Genomic DNA, 14,233 nt, shown 5'->3' on the forward strand with positions numbered 1-14,233 from the left:
ACACACACACACAAAGATTTTTCACGACCTGGCAACCCAAAAGTTGTTGTTAATATCTTATAACTAATCTGTAAAGCAATACAAAATGATTGATCAACAATTAATAAAAGGTTTATAAGCTTTGTTAATGCTATCTTATCAGACATGTGGTACCAATATACAGGTCTATTGAATCAATTCTCCAAACGCAAAACAGAACAAAAACCAAAACAGAAAACTCTGTCCTGTGCCGGATCACATTTTACTTTCACCAGTCAGCGTTTACTTTTGCAGCGCATATTTAAACACACAATTTGTGAACCTTTTTACTCGCCCGCTCCTCATTAAACACAGGGCACCTCATCCTCTCACGGTGCCGTGTGTTTCCGTGGGACCCTTTCACCAGGGTTGTGCCACAGTCGCCCCTGCCCTCTGTTGTGATCACACCACGAGTGATTGGGTGAGCCTCCATCACGTGTCCGTCCCTCGACAGGAGTTTCCACGACAGCTGAGTAGCAGCTAAATGCGTCTTTTTTCACCTGTAACATTGAGCCTTTTCAACTCCACTGAGTCCGAGTTTCGCAAAAATGGGAGACAAGAAGAGTCCCACAAGGTAAACCCGTCGCTAGTATCTGTGAATGAAGACTCCACTGGGCCGATTGAAAACAGGGAGCTCGGTCAATGGATGGAGCTGTTTTACTGAAGTGTTCATGGCGGCTGGCTGCTGGTTTAATACGGGGCAAACTGCCTGTGTAACCTGAAAGCTCCCTTCACAGTGACTGACTTCTGAGCCGAAAATGTCCTCTTTAGTGTCGTTTCTTGTCGCTTCCGGTAACCTTTATCAAACAGGTTGTCTTTAAAAATCACTGCTGTCATTGAAAAGGCGCCGCTATCACTGTGTTTTTGTTTTGTTTTTGTCTGAAGGCCAAAGCGGCAATCTAAGCCATCCTCCGACGATGGTTACTGGGACTGTAGCGTCTGCACATTCAGGAACAGCGCTGAGGCGTTCAAGTGCATGATGTGTGATGTCAGGAAGGGGACGTCGACGCGGTAAGCACAAGTGTAGATGTGTATTTTTACCCATGAAGCAGCGCTAAACTGTTTTAATCAGCTTCAGCTGTGCTTAGCCTGCATTCACGAAGTCCTTTTTGATCATGAAATGCGAGACGTAGGTGATAACAGCATGAAAAAAGTACTCGCGTCTCGGATATGGGTTAGAGACACCCATCTGTCACAGCAGTAATGTTACCGTAATGTAGAGTTTTTGTTGAAACTGACAGTTTCGGGTTTAGCGTCATGAAGACTTGTCTCTGGTCAGGGCCATATCTACAAATGAGGAAACCGAGGCCATGTCCTTGGTAATTTTTCTGTGAATTTGGATGTGAGTTAGCCAAATCTACTACTTCTGAGAGCTACAAAAAATAAAGGATTCAGTATTTTCACAAGCTTTGAAACTTTAGAACTTAATGTTGAGGGGGAAAAAATCACAAAGTAAACCCAAACAGTTGACTGAATAAATACAATCTGGGGAGAAAAGTCTTTTTTGAGATTTTTTTATTTTTTGTGTCTGCTCAAAATTGAAGGTTGTTGTAGGAACTCCATATTTTTGCCTTGTTTGATATATTATTAAATCGTATTGCATTATACTAAGGTGTTATTTCACTGTGGGTAGGGTAGACTAAATATTAGAAAGACGTCCATATAATGCAATTGAGTTCAGCAGCACCACAGACCACAGCCTCAAGCATGGCCATGGAGTTGAATCAACACATCTCCAAAAAGTTACAACAAAACCTAACATGTGAACCTCCATAAAATAGGATTTATTGAAGGTGTCCTGAATTAGACCGCATTAGTTTTAGCTAGGTGGACCCAATGAACTGGCAACTGAGAGCTACAAATTTACAAAAAGTGTAAAGATTACACAAATTGGAATAACATAAGAGGAATAAAATTAATGGTTTTTGGAATATATGAGTGATTCTTGCTCATACGGGTGATTGAAATGTGACTGAAAATGATTAACGGCTGGAAATCTGCCCATAAATGTGTTTTGCCAATAGAGCATTAATTCTGTCTAAAGTTAGTGGACAGATGATTGCTTTGACATGTTAGGAAATAATTTTTTTTCTTAAAAAAGAGGAAAAAATGTAGTTTGTGAAAGCCTCTCCTGATAAGAGGAGTCATGAAATACTTCTATATACTAATTCCTGGCCAAGTTTGACTGCATTGTTGTGTTGTAAATTTCTCACAAGACCACATACCTGCACATACCTGATCACTTTTTATTTTCTATGTATGCAGAGAAGTCTTGAGCCAGCATAGGCTTCAGTACATGCACTGAACTGAGCAACAGTGGGGGGAATAGCATCTCTTACCAAAAATGAAGGGGTCAGTCTGACTTTTCACCAATGCTCCTGAAAGAAAAGGAGCAAGTAACTTGAAAAGAGGAACTCAAGAAACTTGAAAAGGCTAGATGATGAAAGTAGGAGAAGAAAAGGGAGAAACTGTGACTGTTACAGTATCATAATGTCATTTGTTGGGTTTTCCGTGAAGATTGTAACAGTCAAGTCACATCAGCTTACAGTTATGTGGCACATTTATACCCATGCCATACTGGTTTTTCTGGACTGTGACATGCATGCATTAAAACAACAAACAAAAACAGTTTAAACTTGAATTTGAGACTTCAAGTGTTTCTTTCAGTTCCATGTCTGTCTTATTTCAATTGCATGTGCCTAAACAGCTGCCTAAACCATAGTTCAATGGAGAGGTTCACAAATTGTTAAGACTTAAAATAATCTTAAAGACAGGGTTCAATGTTCAGCAGGTTTTGCCTGCTGCTATCCTTCCTCCTGTTAAGACTGGCCGTGAAGAGATCCCTTCTTTATGTACTCCACTTAAAGAGATAGAGGACAAAATCCACAATCCTAGTTCTGCGCAGAAATTAATTCCAAAGTTTATCTGGAGTTATTATGAGGCTTCAGTAGCCTGAGTTACTGCAATCAGTCCTTATGCTGTTGTACCTCCATAGTAGATCAATAATGAAATACTGTCTGAGGAAACAGGGAAAAGGCATTTCATACTTGAAAGACTATAACTTTGGAAGATACCATCTTGATATAATTCAGACTGCTGAAGATTCATATTAACTTCAGATAAATTGAATTTATTTTTACACAGGAAGAGGACTGTAGATTTTGTCCCCCATCTCTTACACTGGAATCAGATTAGGAGGGTTGATCTCTTCATGTGAATGAGTACAGCAAGCAAAACCTGTTTCAGTAAACATACAGGCACCTGGTTACTACTGTAAGATGGTATTGAAAACCTTTGAACCTATCCTTTGTCATTTTTTTAAAAATGTAAATGATTCTCCTCCTGGTCATTTTAGTTACACACTTCAGCAGTGTAAACCACATGCTTACCTTACCCACAGTTTCACTGACACAAATATAAATTTAGAGACCAATAACTCTTTTTTTGTGTCTCTTTCAGAAAACCGCGGCCTGTTTCTCAGCTGGTTGCACAGCAAGTAAATCAGCAGTTTGCACCACCTACACACCCCAAAAAGGAGAGGAAAGAAAAGTCAGATAAAGACAAGAGTGATAAAGAACCAACACTGAAAAAGAAAAGCCATAAAAAGATGAGGTAATGAATTATGTTTTTTAAGCAGAATAGCTCAACATATTCAGTGATCTTTGAAATATTACAAATACTTAGTGTCCACCAGTTAGTTTTCAAATCTGGCTTCTGTTTGTTTCTCTCTTGACCAGGCCCAGGTTAAAAAACATAGACAGGAGCAGCGCCCAGCATCTAGAGGTCACAGTTGGAGACTTGACTGTAATAATCACAGACTTTAAGGAGAAAGCCAAACCCACATCCACCTCAACAAGTGCTGCCTCAGCAGATCAGCACAGTCAAAGTGGCTCAAGCTCTGATAACACTGAACGAGGGGTCTCCAGATGCTCTTCGCCACGCGGAGAAGGCTCGTCGGTCAACGGAGAGACTCACTAACCGTCACACTCGCAGTCAGCACAACTCACCCTTCTGCACTCTCAACAGCCTCAACCAGAGATTAAACTACACAATGCACAAAAAGAAATAATACTATAAATGCCGGTGTGATAGCATTCACATTCATTTGGGGTTATATTTTTTCACTGCCTTCCCATAATGATAAAGAATTCAGGAGTCAGGACGTCAGAACTGTTACAGCAGATCCTACCATGATGAACTGGAAAAAGCAACAGTAGCATTAAACCCTGGATGTCAGTGGAACTGCGCCACGTGTTGTGGTGACTTGTCTTTGAACACCTCAGTGTTACATCAGCGTCATGCTCAGCTGGTCGTTGCTGCACAGAATAAATGATGCCGTATGAAAGAAAATGTGAAGATGTCATCTCAGATTGTAGTTTATCGTTGAATTTTGTTATCGTTATTTGCACTTAATGGCATCCTATGTTCATGATAACATTTTTTTTTTAGCATTATTTCCACTTTGCCGTTATCAGTGAATCATAACACTGTTGGTTACTGGCCTTATCCAGCTCTCATTTTATGCCATTGGATGCAATAATTTTTTTCATTGTCTTAACATTTGAGGAAAAATATCGAAGTTATTCTAAGTATGCTTCTCCTTCACTTGGTAGAGTTGAGCATGATTTAATCTATAGAATGGTTTATATTGTACAATAATGTTAAATAAAATGAGATGTAGATACTTGGATATGTTTTTATTTAAATTTTTTCAATATAAACGGGAGCAGTTTGTAAAACACATGGATTTCTTAGAAGTTTCCATGTAATGGATTGTATGTTGAATTTGTTAACGACCTATTTTCACATCATAACTGATATGTTCCATAAAGGCGACACATGACAAGGCAACAGACTTGGGATTTAACTTGTTTAGCCAATTTGCAACATCAAGTTGCACACGCTTGACTGTACTGCATGTGTGTTTTGTTATCACCCTTCACTAATTTCTCTACACTTCTTGTAGTTGGGGAAGAAAAACCCTTAAAGGCTCTTAAAGTCTAAAAGGACCTAAAAGCAGTGATGGAGAGTAACTAATTACATTTACTCACATACTGACCACAGGTACAACTCTGTATTTCAGCATGCTACTTAACACTTCACTTCACTTAACATATATTGTACTTTTTTTATTCCATTTATTTGACAGACAGGTACTTTGCATACTGAGATTTTACAAACAATACATGAGCAGTTTGTAAAATATGATGCATTGACATGGATTGAACAATCCAGCTACAACATTCAATTCAAGAATTCCAACCCAGAGACCATTTACTTTTAAAAATTAACTAACTCTTGTGCTTATGCTATAATGCAGAATTTTTACCTGTGGTAGGGTATTTTTTCACATTGTAATATGAGTGCCTAAGCAAAGGATCTGAGTAGCCTACTTCTTCCATCACTACATCTTTGAAAATGTACTGTAGCTATGAATTTACACTTCATTAAAACAAAATCTATCAGGGGAAAGTATACAAAAGTTACAATGACAACCATATTGTTAAATTAGTCACAATTTTTGAGAGCCTGCATCCAGTAACTGTGAGGATCCTGCGTACAGTATTCACACCACTTCAATCCTCGTTTTAAACTAGCAGGTCAAGGATACTAACCTACCATTGTCACTTACGGCAGAGTGGTTGTGCTCCCACCATAATGCTTCACACCCTGTGCCACATATTGTAAAATACATTATGTATCAGTCCTTAGTAGCTACCTGACTGCAGTATATCGGTAACAAATGTGAATATCTGGATGTTTACCTGTACACACATGCAGTCCTGACAGATGGCTGATCAAACTAAACACACGTGTAAAACAAGTGGGTGGGGCGGAAAACTGTAAACACCAACCGTGCTCTTTGGTTTACCTCCTGACGTGACTTTTGAGACGGGTAGTTGTTGGTACACCGGAGCAAAAATGATTCATTAGAGCACAAAACTTGAAACGCAAAATGCGATGCTATCTTCACGCATTTCTCCTGTGCATGGTCTTCACCTTCTGTTCACTGTTGTATGTGTTCAGTCAACTAACCTCCACCTTGGAGGACAGGGACGAGTGGAACCTAAACGAACAGGGGATACCCGTCAGGAGCGGTCATGACACCGGGCACCTTCTCAGGAAAGGCCCTGGACTGGCAGGCCGCGGAGACCGTGAAGAAGGGCTTGACAGGTAGCTTAGCTTGGCTTTGTCGCCTCACTTCATTTCACAACTGACATAAGTAGTGCTTAGCTCTATCTACACTCGCAGCTGATACTAAATTAGAGAAGGCAGGAGAAAAATAATGTAGTTATGGCTAACATTGCCTTTGAAACGTCTGTTGTTTAGTACGGCTAACGTCAACGTTAACTGATTTAGGTTAGCTATCAGGCTAACAATAATAATTTAGCCATGGTGGATAAGTTTTATATATATTAGTGTTTCATGTGTGCTGTTTTGCACTCACTGTCTATAACGTTATGTGTTCATAATTGTTAATGCTGTCTTTTTTTCTTTTTTTTTTAAACCTATTAGCCACCACCTGTTATCTAGATAATTGATTAACCATTAACGTTGCTAACTAATTCTGTGCCTCATTAGCTCTCGGCTGGATTTCAAATACCGCCATCTGTTGAGCAACTAACTGTAGGAGGCTGTTCAGGACTGCTCTAATCCCGAGGCATCTAGGTCTGATGTCTCTGAGAGATTAATATAACTTTGAGGATGGCAAAGCTCACGTTTTCATTCTGACAGGTGTAAATCACTGTCAGTTTCTTACTGGAATCCGTATTGGAGACTGCCTGCTGATGTTTGTGGAGTGAACTGCTTTTTGGAATCTACTCTTAGGTATGACTGACTTTGTGCATCTATACCAGTGACTATTAATAATCCATAGATTTTAATTTTCAACTTTCGCTTACTTCCTAGGCTCACAGTTCAAAGTAACAACTGTGCCTATTGCTGCAATCTCAGTGTGCCTTGTGACTGCTCTTGAGTTGTTGAACTCATAAATACAAGTTGTTCTCATAAATCAAACAAGCTGACAACTCAGTGACAGCACTTAGTTGTAAGTGTAAAGCCATCTTCAGTACAAGGCTGTGCTCTTGGGGAAAATACTTTTCTTTAAATTATATCGTAACCATTAATCTCTATTATATTTGTCATAGAATTATATTCTTATACACCACTGCGCTTGCCAATATGTCACTGACAGACTCTTCATAATCTCTAATACCACAAATAATAATCATGGGAGGAGTGGTAGCTACAGGGTTATCTCAAGGTTAGAAAAGAGACTGATAATACAGGTCTTGGGGCATTGTCAATTCTGTCTTGCTACCACTTGATCTGTGCAAGGGTTGCCATACTAAGACATATATACAGAGATGTGATTGAACATTGGCAACGTAGTCCCATTAAATTTATGAGTTCCAATTGAAAGTAGTAGTTCACAAGGAACACTTGGAGGCAACACAAAGCATGAGTCATAGTCCTCTCTTCTCTCTACTCTCTTCATTAAATCTAATGGCAGTTCCAACCCTGCAGGGCTGTCAGCTGAGTCTGCTGATATCTTCATTACTTTCTTCACTCCTGCACATGTCACTGAATTCATGCTGTTGTAAAAAATAAGAGCCAGGGCTAATTACTGAATCATTTAACTTTATCTTGCTCTTAGAGAGAGGTCAGGCTCAGCAATCAAGGAACACAGTGATGAGAGGAGTCACCTGGCTGTGGTGGCCTGTGGCCCCAGGCTAGAGGAGACTCTCACCATGTTGAAGTCTGCTGTTCTCTTCAGCAAAAAGCCTCTGCACTTTTACATCTTTGCTGAGGATAATCTACATAACAGCTTTAGAAGGGCGGTAAGTGTCCCCCAATTGTCATCCCCCAACAGCACAAGCACTTTCATGTACTTCTGTGTCCATTTGCTTGAGTTTCTTGAAGCTATAGTCCTGTTATGACAGAATCTGTGTTAGTGCCTTCTGTGATCTTTGTGTTTATCTTTTCTTAAAGCTGGACTCCTGGCCCAGGACAGTTCAGACCAAGTTTAAGTTCACCATCTATCCCATCACATTTCCTAAGGATAATGCTATGGAGTGGAAGAAGCTCTTCAAACCTTGTGCTTCTCAGAGGCTCTTCCTACCAGTAAGTCCAGAGTCATCTTCCATACATACAGTATGATTTGTAATGGTTACAAGTTTGTAACATATTCTTAGAATATTTCTGTCTTATTTCCAGCTGGTCCTGAAGGAGGTGGATTCTTTGCTGTATGTGGACACTGATATCCTTTTCCTGCGGCCAGTAGAGGACCTTTGGGCCCTGCTTTCTCAGTTCAATTCAAGCCACCTAGCTGCAATGGCTCCAGAGCACGAGGAGCCACGCATCGGCTGGTACAACCGTTTTGCCCGTCACCCTTACTATGGCAAGACGGGCATCAACTCAGGTGTCATGCTCATCAACATGACTCGCCTCAGGGAGAAATTTTTTAAGGTAATGTGCAGGTAGATTTTTTTTATGTGTTGTCATTTAGTTGTATGCAATATGTAAACCTAAGGGTTTCTAATAGATATTGCCAATTTAATATATTAGTGTATAATTATGGCCACTATGCCAGTCAAATACAGAATATGGTTAGGACCTCACTTACGAAGGCAAATAGTTCTGTGCAGGTGTGAAACACCTTAAAAAATGGGAATGTTATTATTTCCAGGTCTGAAATTTTTTGTGGCTTCAAAGGAATGTTTCAGGTTAAAGTATGGCTCAGAGTTGATGATGCAAGTGTAACATAACATTTAATGCGGGCTGCGCCAGTGTTGATAGGCTTTGTCAGTTAATCTTGGGTATTTGATGAAAAGAACACACCTTATATGTTAAGTAATATGATGTTTATTTTTTTAAAAAACAGCTATATTAAACATCTACACTCTGTTAATTTAGAAATATTGAGAGATGAGTGAAATTTTGAGAGGTTGTTGAGAATACTAAAAGGGGGTCTCAGGAGTAGCTGTACCACCGACATTGACCAGTTGAGGTCACTCTTGTAATTCCTTCTTAAAGCCTCACAATGAGCATACTTGTCTCGCAGACAAAACAGTTTCTTGGAGTTGAGGTGAAGTGTTGACAAAAGGATTAATCTCCCAGAATTGCAAGTTTAAGGCTTTCTGATGCAAAATAACGATGCTTGTATTTTGTTGTCCTAGAATGACATGACAGCAGTTGAACTGCGGTGGGAGGAAATTCTGATGCCTCTTCTGCAGAAGTATAAACTCAATATCACCTGGGGTGACCAAGACCTTCTTAATATCATATTTCACCATAACCCAGGTTCGTGTAACCATGTACAGTAATATTTTGAATCATTAATGTTACGATAGTTCAGGACACCAGCAAAGTTTCACTAAAGACATTTTGGTTGTTGTTTTCGACATTTACCATCAATTAAACAAATATTTGATTTAATTAGGTTCTTGGTGAATAAATCTAGTTATTCATAATCCTCAGCAACCCAACCATACCTCTTGCTGTGTTACAGAGAGCCTATATGTGTTCCCCTGCCAGTGGAACTACCGTCCAGATCACTGTATCTATGGCAGCAACTGTCAAGAGGCTGAACAAGAAGGTGTCTTCATTCTCCATGGTAACAGGGGAGTGTACCATGATGAAAAGCAGCCAGCATTTCGAGCTGTCTACGAGGCCATCCAAAAGGTAGAGAAAGCCTCAACTATCCAGAAGTCTGTGGTTTCTTTGGGCCCCCACAGTTACATTAAAAAAATTATATTTCCTGAAGGGCTATTATTTGTTAACAAATGCCAAGTCTTGCAAAAGAATATAAGTCAGTCTACTCATTCTTCCAAAACACTGTATTAAGGGTAGTCTAGACACAGGCAAGTGGAAAACTTAATGTAAGGGAAGTGATGTTTGAAATGTTTTGTTTATTCTATTGACTGATCATTTTTATAGACTTTCTTTCTGGTACCTCTGTGTCTTTAGGGGGCAGTTGTGTAGGCAGACCAGACTATTTGGAGAAACATTAACTAGTCATTATGTTATCAATAGGCACTCCAGACCATTGCTTTTCTCTTATGGATGCTTCCATCCCCCACTGCTTAATCAATAGGCTGTTAAACATTTCCGTCATTCTGTCTCAGCTCCCCCAAACCAGACAAATCATCCCCACCCAGTTTCGACCAGTGGATGGGTTGCTTGAGATCTTGTAAACAGTAAGGCTAAAATTCATGAGGTTTGCTACAGATTTGATCCATTCTATAATTTAAGGCACTTATTCTAACATTTCTTTGGGCACATTACTAATTGTAATGTCCAACCTGTCCAGAGGTCTGTATTCTTCTGGATTATTATTATTGGTGGGTCAGTGGTTAATTATTCTATGTCACCATGACCAAGAATTATTTGACAAAAATAAATATATTTAAAAACTCATTCTGTCCACGTTTTATATTAAATATGGCTGCTTTCCACTGTGATAGATACAGATCAAGGAAAACAAATGGTTACTTAAAGGATAAGGCTGGAATTATTCTGTGTTTTTGTTATTGTTAAATCTTATTACAAGATCAAAACCAACAGTGTGTTTGTGTGTTTCTCCACACGTCAGGTCTAGTCGATCCAACTGAAGATGTAAATCTGTAAAAACGGGTCATGTACATTTTTCTTTTCAAATTTTGAAAACTAAATCGTTCTTGGTTGTGAAGCTAAACATTTTCAGAATTGTAGCACCCTGGAGTTGGTATGACACCCAACACAGCACTGCCAGTGCATGACTGGCAAAAAAAGAAGGCAGAATCTGGATTTTAAAAAAGTGTGACGTCTGTCAGATTTACTCGAAATGCTTTTCAGCTTTTAGAGCTTAAAAGTCCACTACACATCCATCATCAGTGACAAAGCAAGTCAGCCGCAGAGCTCTCTCACTGCTGCACTGGCGGCTTGCCTTCGATCTGCTCTTTTTGATTCCAGCACACTGGTCAACATGCAAGCAGCACTGGGTAGAGCAAGGGAGGCTTCATTAGCTGGTCTCCATCCATTACCGCCACAGGGCCCAGCCTGGCCACTATCAGTGCGGGCAATGTTCTCAGCCATTAAGTAAACGAGCAGGCTTCATTATGGGGCACTCGGCCCTCACTCCTCCATCAGTCTCTCCGACAGCACAAACACACATACAGCATACAAGACAGCACAGGATTTTAGGAGGTTGATGAATGCTGTGTTTTGTCATTAGTTATCATAAAATGTGTCTTGTATAAAGTAGATGAATGTAAGATATGGGGCTTTGTAGTACAATTAGCTCATTAGGTCAGACCCTAGGCTAACTGAAGAGGGTTTAATCCTGTGTTGTTCTATGCTATGTTTTGTTGAAGCTTTTATCAACTCTTCCTGTTGCTCCAGCTCCTCAGGCCCCCTCCCACTTTGTTCCCACTCAGTCCTTCAAGGACAGCATCCTAAAGCCTGGAGCAGGCAATTCTGGAGGAAACTCTCATTTCCATCCCACCAAGAGCCTGGCTCCCATGGCAGTCTCTCCCAGCCAGCAGAGGAGCTTGCAATAAAGGGCACTACCATTACCCAGCCAAGCCCACAGAAGAGTTGTAAAATTTTTAGTGCTGATGCTAGTTTGAGACATCATGATGTCTGTGTGGTCGACGCACCAGCAGCATCCACATAAAAATCAATAGGAGGCTGTTAATGGTGTTTTATTACCTACTGCAGTATATGAATGATAATAAAGAAAGTGTGCTTTCAGTAATCTAATGCCTGGCCAAACTAGAGTCAAATGAGACGCTGTAAAATAGTGATTTGTTCTTATTTACCAAAAGCTTCGACTGCTTATATTAACTAGCTGAAGAGATGGAGGTTTTATATTTGCTTGTTTACCTGGTGACACAAAAGGATGCAATAATGAACGATATCTGGAATGCTACAGCTGCAGCTCTCACCACTGCTGTCACACCCTACTGAGCCCATTCTTGTATAGTTGTGGTGATAGATATTCATCATCCAAACACACTGTATAGACAGATATGAATCAAATGCAGAGTGTTATTGTCTTGATCTGATAGTGAGAAATGTGACTCTTAATTCATCTGATTTAAATGGAGTTCTTTTATTGTTCCATCATGGCTGTTACAAGAGGAAACTGGTGTTAAAACTTATATTTCTGCTCGACTTAAAAGCAAAACAAAACATTTTTAGTTTTTCTTGAGCACTTATCAGGAGAAGAGCTGAAATTGAAGTGAAACATAGCTGTACAACAGCAGTAAAACTCTGTAATAAAATCCAATCTTTGTGACTATTACTAGATCTCTGAAATCAGAAACGTAATACCTGCTTGTTTTTCTCCTTTTCATCACAGTACCCATTTAGCGAAAACATGGAGGCCTCACTGCTTCGCCCGCTCGAAGCATCGCTCCAGGCCACCACAAATACCTACTGTGGAAGAGCCAGCCACCTGTTCACCAAGAGGTTAAAACAGAGTATCATCTCTGTTCATCAGGACATCACACAAAACAGACAATAAGGTCACTACTTTAACACCACTCCATGAATACCATCTGATGTTTCTGGATGAAGACACTCCTGTGCAGCCTGTGGGGACTCAGGTCAACACAGAATCATCATCTGTTTACAAACTACATATCATTGCTATGGAAACAAGGGAAGGTAATCTGTGGAACAGGTTTTAGGTTTGAGAGAAGCCAATGATGGTACATATCTGTCCAATGAACACAACCACAACACAAATGCTTTCTCACCATGGTGGGAATTTGTCCTGTAGAGTTTTGGACTACATAGCTAATAAGAAGGATACTTACTGTATTTCAGACAAACGGGTGTTTTTTTTTTTCTTTTGAGAAAGAACCCACAATAACTTTTTGCAATTGTCCAAGTTCTTTGTGAGAGAAGAAACACAGCAGGGTACTTATATACGCTATTCTTATCAAGAGTATTTTATTAGAGTTGTTTTAATATAATTTTTTGTACAGGCTTTGTATTAGTGTCTTTGTCTATGCAGTATATCATAGAAAAGGGTTGTCATTATTTTCAGGTACTTGTTAGATGCACAGGAATGTATTCCATTTTTATGCCTCCGTGCCGGCAACAGCCAGAGCTGGAATCATTGTGTTTTCTGGTTGTCCGTCTGTCCCATTCTTATGAACACAATATCTCAGCAACGCCTTGAGGGAACTTCATATTTGACACAAACACTCATTAGGAGTCAAGGATGAACTGATTAAATTTTGCTGGTCAAAGGTCAAGGTTACTGTTACCTCACAAAACACAGTTTTAGTCCTCAAAAAACACTTCTGGCCATTTTTCAGTGCTATAACTCAGGAGGGTGAGATTGTGGCTGTGTTTCCTGGAACTTGGCTGCTGGGCTGAGGCACACAACTGAGGCAGTAATTCTACTTTTTTTTTTTTTTTTTTTTTTTAACAAAATAAGTGTTAATTAAGAAAACTTTAAACTTTCAGAATCTGATCAGTATTTATTATTGTTTGACCTCTGTGACAGGAAGCACTTTTGATGTTTAAGATGAGGCTGTCATTTCATACCCTCTGGTTTGGGAGTTTTCAAAGCATTGTTTGCTTTGTGCATTGTAGTAACATCTAAGTCATTTCAGTAACTTGAGCAGTATCAGCACATTTTCCTATAACTGAAACCGTGTCATAGAAAGCAGTTTGTTTCTAATCAAGCCACCTAGAGTCATGAAATCTGCTCTAAGACAAGTTCATCAAACATTTGCACTATTGATTAGAGATTGTAACGATGTAATCAAAGATTATAACAATATAAAATCTGTGGTTTTACTGTTTGAATGAAAAGAAAACATGTAAACATTCACATGTATGGGAAATAAATATTTTATAAACTTTCAGGTGATTAAACATTTTGAAGGTACCTGTGATACAGTATGTAGTATCTCTAACATATGTAGACTCGTAATGAGGTTGAATTAAAAATGTAAGTTATCTCTCTGTGAAGTAAATCTACACCATTTTGAGCTGCAAATATACTTTAAGAGAACCTCTCATAGTACTGCTGAAACATGGAGGCATAACAAGAATTAAGTATTTGTAAAAAAAGAAAAAGAAAATGAATTTTGGTGTAATGAAATTATTTTCATGCTTAACTGAAATTCCTAAAGGTTTTATTCGGAACGCTCTGCTCTGCTCTGCTCTCAGTTTCTTCCATTTGATTTCAGTATTGTTACTAATCCTTTTGCAT

At 39.3% G+C, this 14,233-nt stretch overlaps 2 protein-coding genes across 3 annotated transcripts; both read left to right on the plus strand.

Moving 5' to 3' along the window:
* Positions 1–433: 433 nt before the first annotated feature.
* LOC139630542 (YY1-associated factor 2-like) lies at positions 434–4,708 on the plus strand. Its single transcript, XM_071494104.1, has 4 exons — positions 434–592; positions 904–1,029; positions 3,478–3,630; positions 3,756–4,708. Exons 1-4 carry the CDS (start codon positions 567–569, stop codon positions 3,994–3,996), a joined length of 546 nt encoding a protein of 181 aa, XP_071350205.1. The 5' UTR covers positions 434–566; the 3' UTR covers positions 3,997–4,708.
* A 526-nt stretch (positions 4,709–5,234) lies between these two features.
* On the plus strand, positions 5,235–13,883 carry LOC139630499 (glucoside xylosyltransferase 1-like). Of its 2 annotated transcripts, XM_071494023.1 has the most exons (8): positions 5,235–6,192; positions 6,754–6,846; positions 7,676–7,859; positions 8,011–8,142; positions 8,236–8,487; positions 9,198–9,321; positions 9,530–9,702; positions 12,362–13,883. In XM_071494023.1, exons 1-8 carry the CDS (start codon positions 5,975–5,977, stop codon positions 12,524–12,526), a joined length of 1,341 nt encoding a protein of 446 aa, XP_071350124.1. In that variant the 5' UTR covers positions 5,235–5,974; the 3' UTR covers positions 12,527–13,883. The 2 variants fall into 2 exon arrangements, with proteins under 2 accessions (XP_071350124.1, XP_071350133.1); XM_071494032.1 differs by lacking the exon at positions 6,754–6,846 and having other exon boundaries at positions 5,244–6,192.
* Positions 13,884–14,233: the final 350 nt, after the last annotated feature.

Source organism: Trachinotus anak, unplaced genomic scaffold (genome assembly GCF_046630095.1).
Source record: "Trachinotus anak isolate AG129_WGS33_773 ecotype Australia unplaced genomic scaffold, CSIRO_AGI_Tana_v1 ptg000002l, whole genome shotgun sequence".
Lineage (NCBI taxonomy): Eukaryota > Metazoa > Chordata > Actinopteri > Carangiformes > Carangidae > Trachinotus > Trachinotus anak.

Coding starts and splice junctions, on each gene's coding strand:
- LOC139630542 (XM_071494104.1), top strand. CDS start 567: ATGGGAGACAAGAAGAGTCCCACAAG. Junction 593..903: donor GACAAGAAGAGTCCCACAAG/GTAAACCCGTCG, acceptor TTTTGTCTGAAG/GCCAAAGCGGCAATCTAAGC. Junction 1,030..3,477: donor AGGAAGGGGACGTCGACGCG/GTAAGCACAAGT, acceptor TGTCTCTTTCAG/AAAACCGCGGCCTGTTTCTC.
- LOC139630499 (XM_071494023.1), top strand. CDS start 5,975: ATGCGATGCTATCTTCACGCATTTCTCCTGTGCATGGTCTTCACCTTC. Junction 9,322..9,529: donor CATATTTCACCATAACCCAG/GTTCGTGTAACC, acceptor GCTGTGTTACAG/AGAGCCTATATGTGTTCCCC. Junction 9,703..12,361: donor TCTACGAGGCCATCCAAAAG/GTAGAGAAAGCC, acceptor TTTTCATCACAG/TACCCATTTAGCGAAAACAT.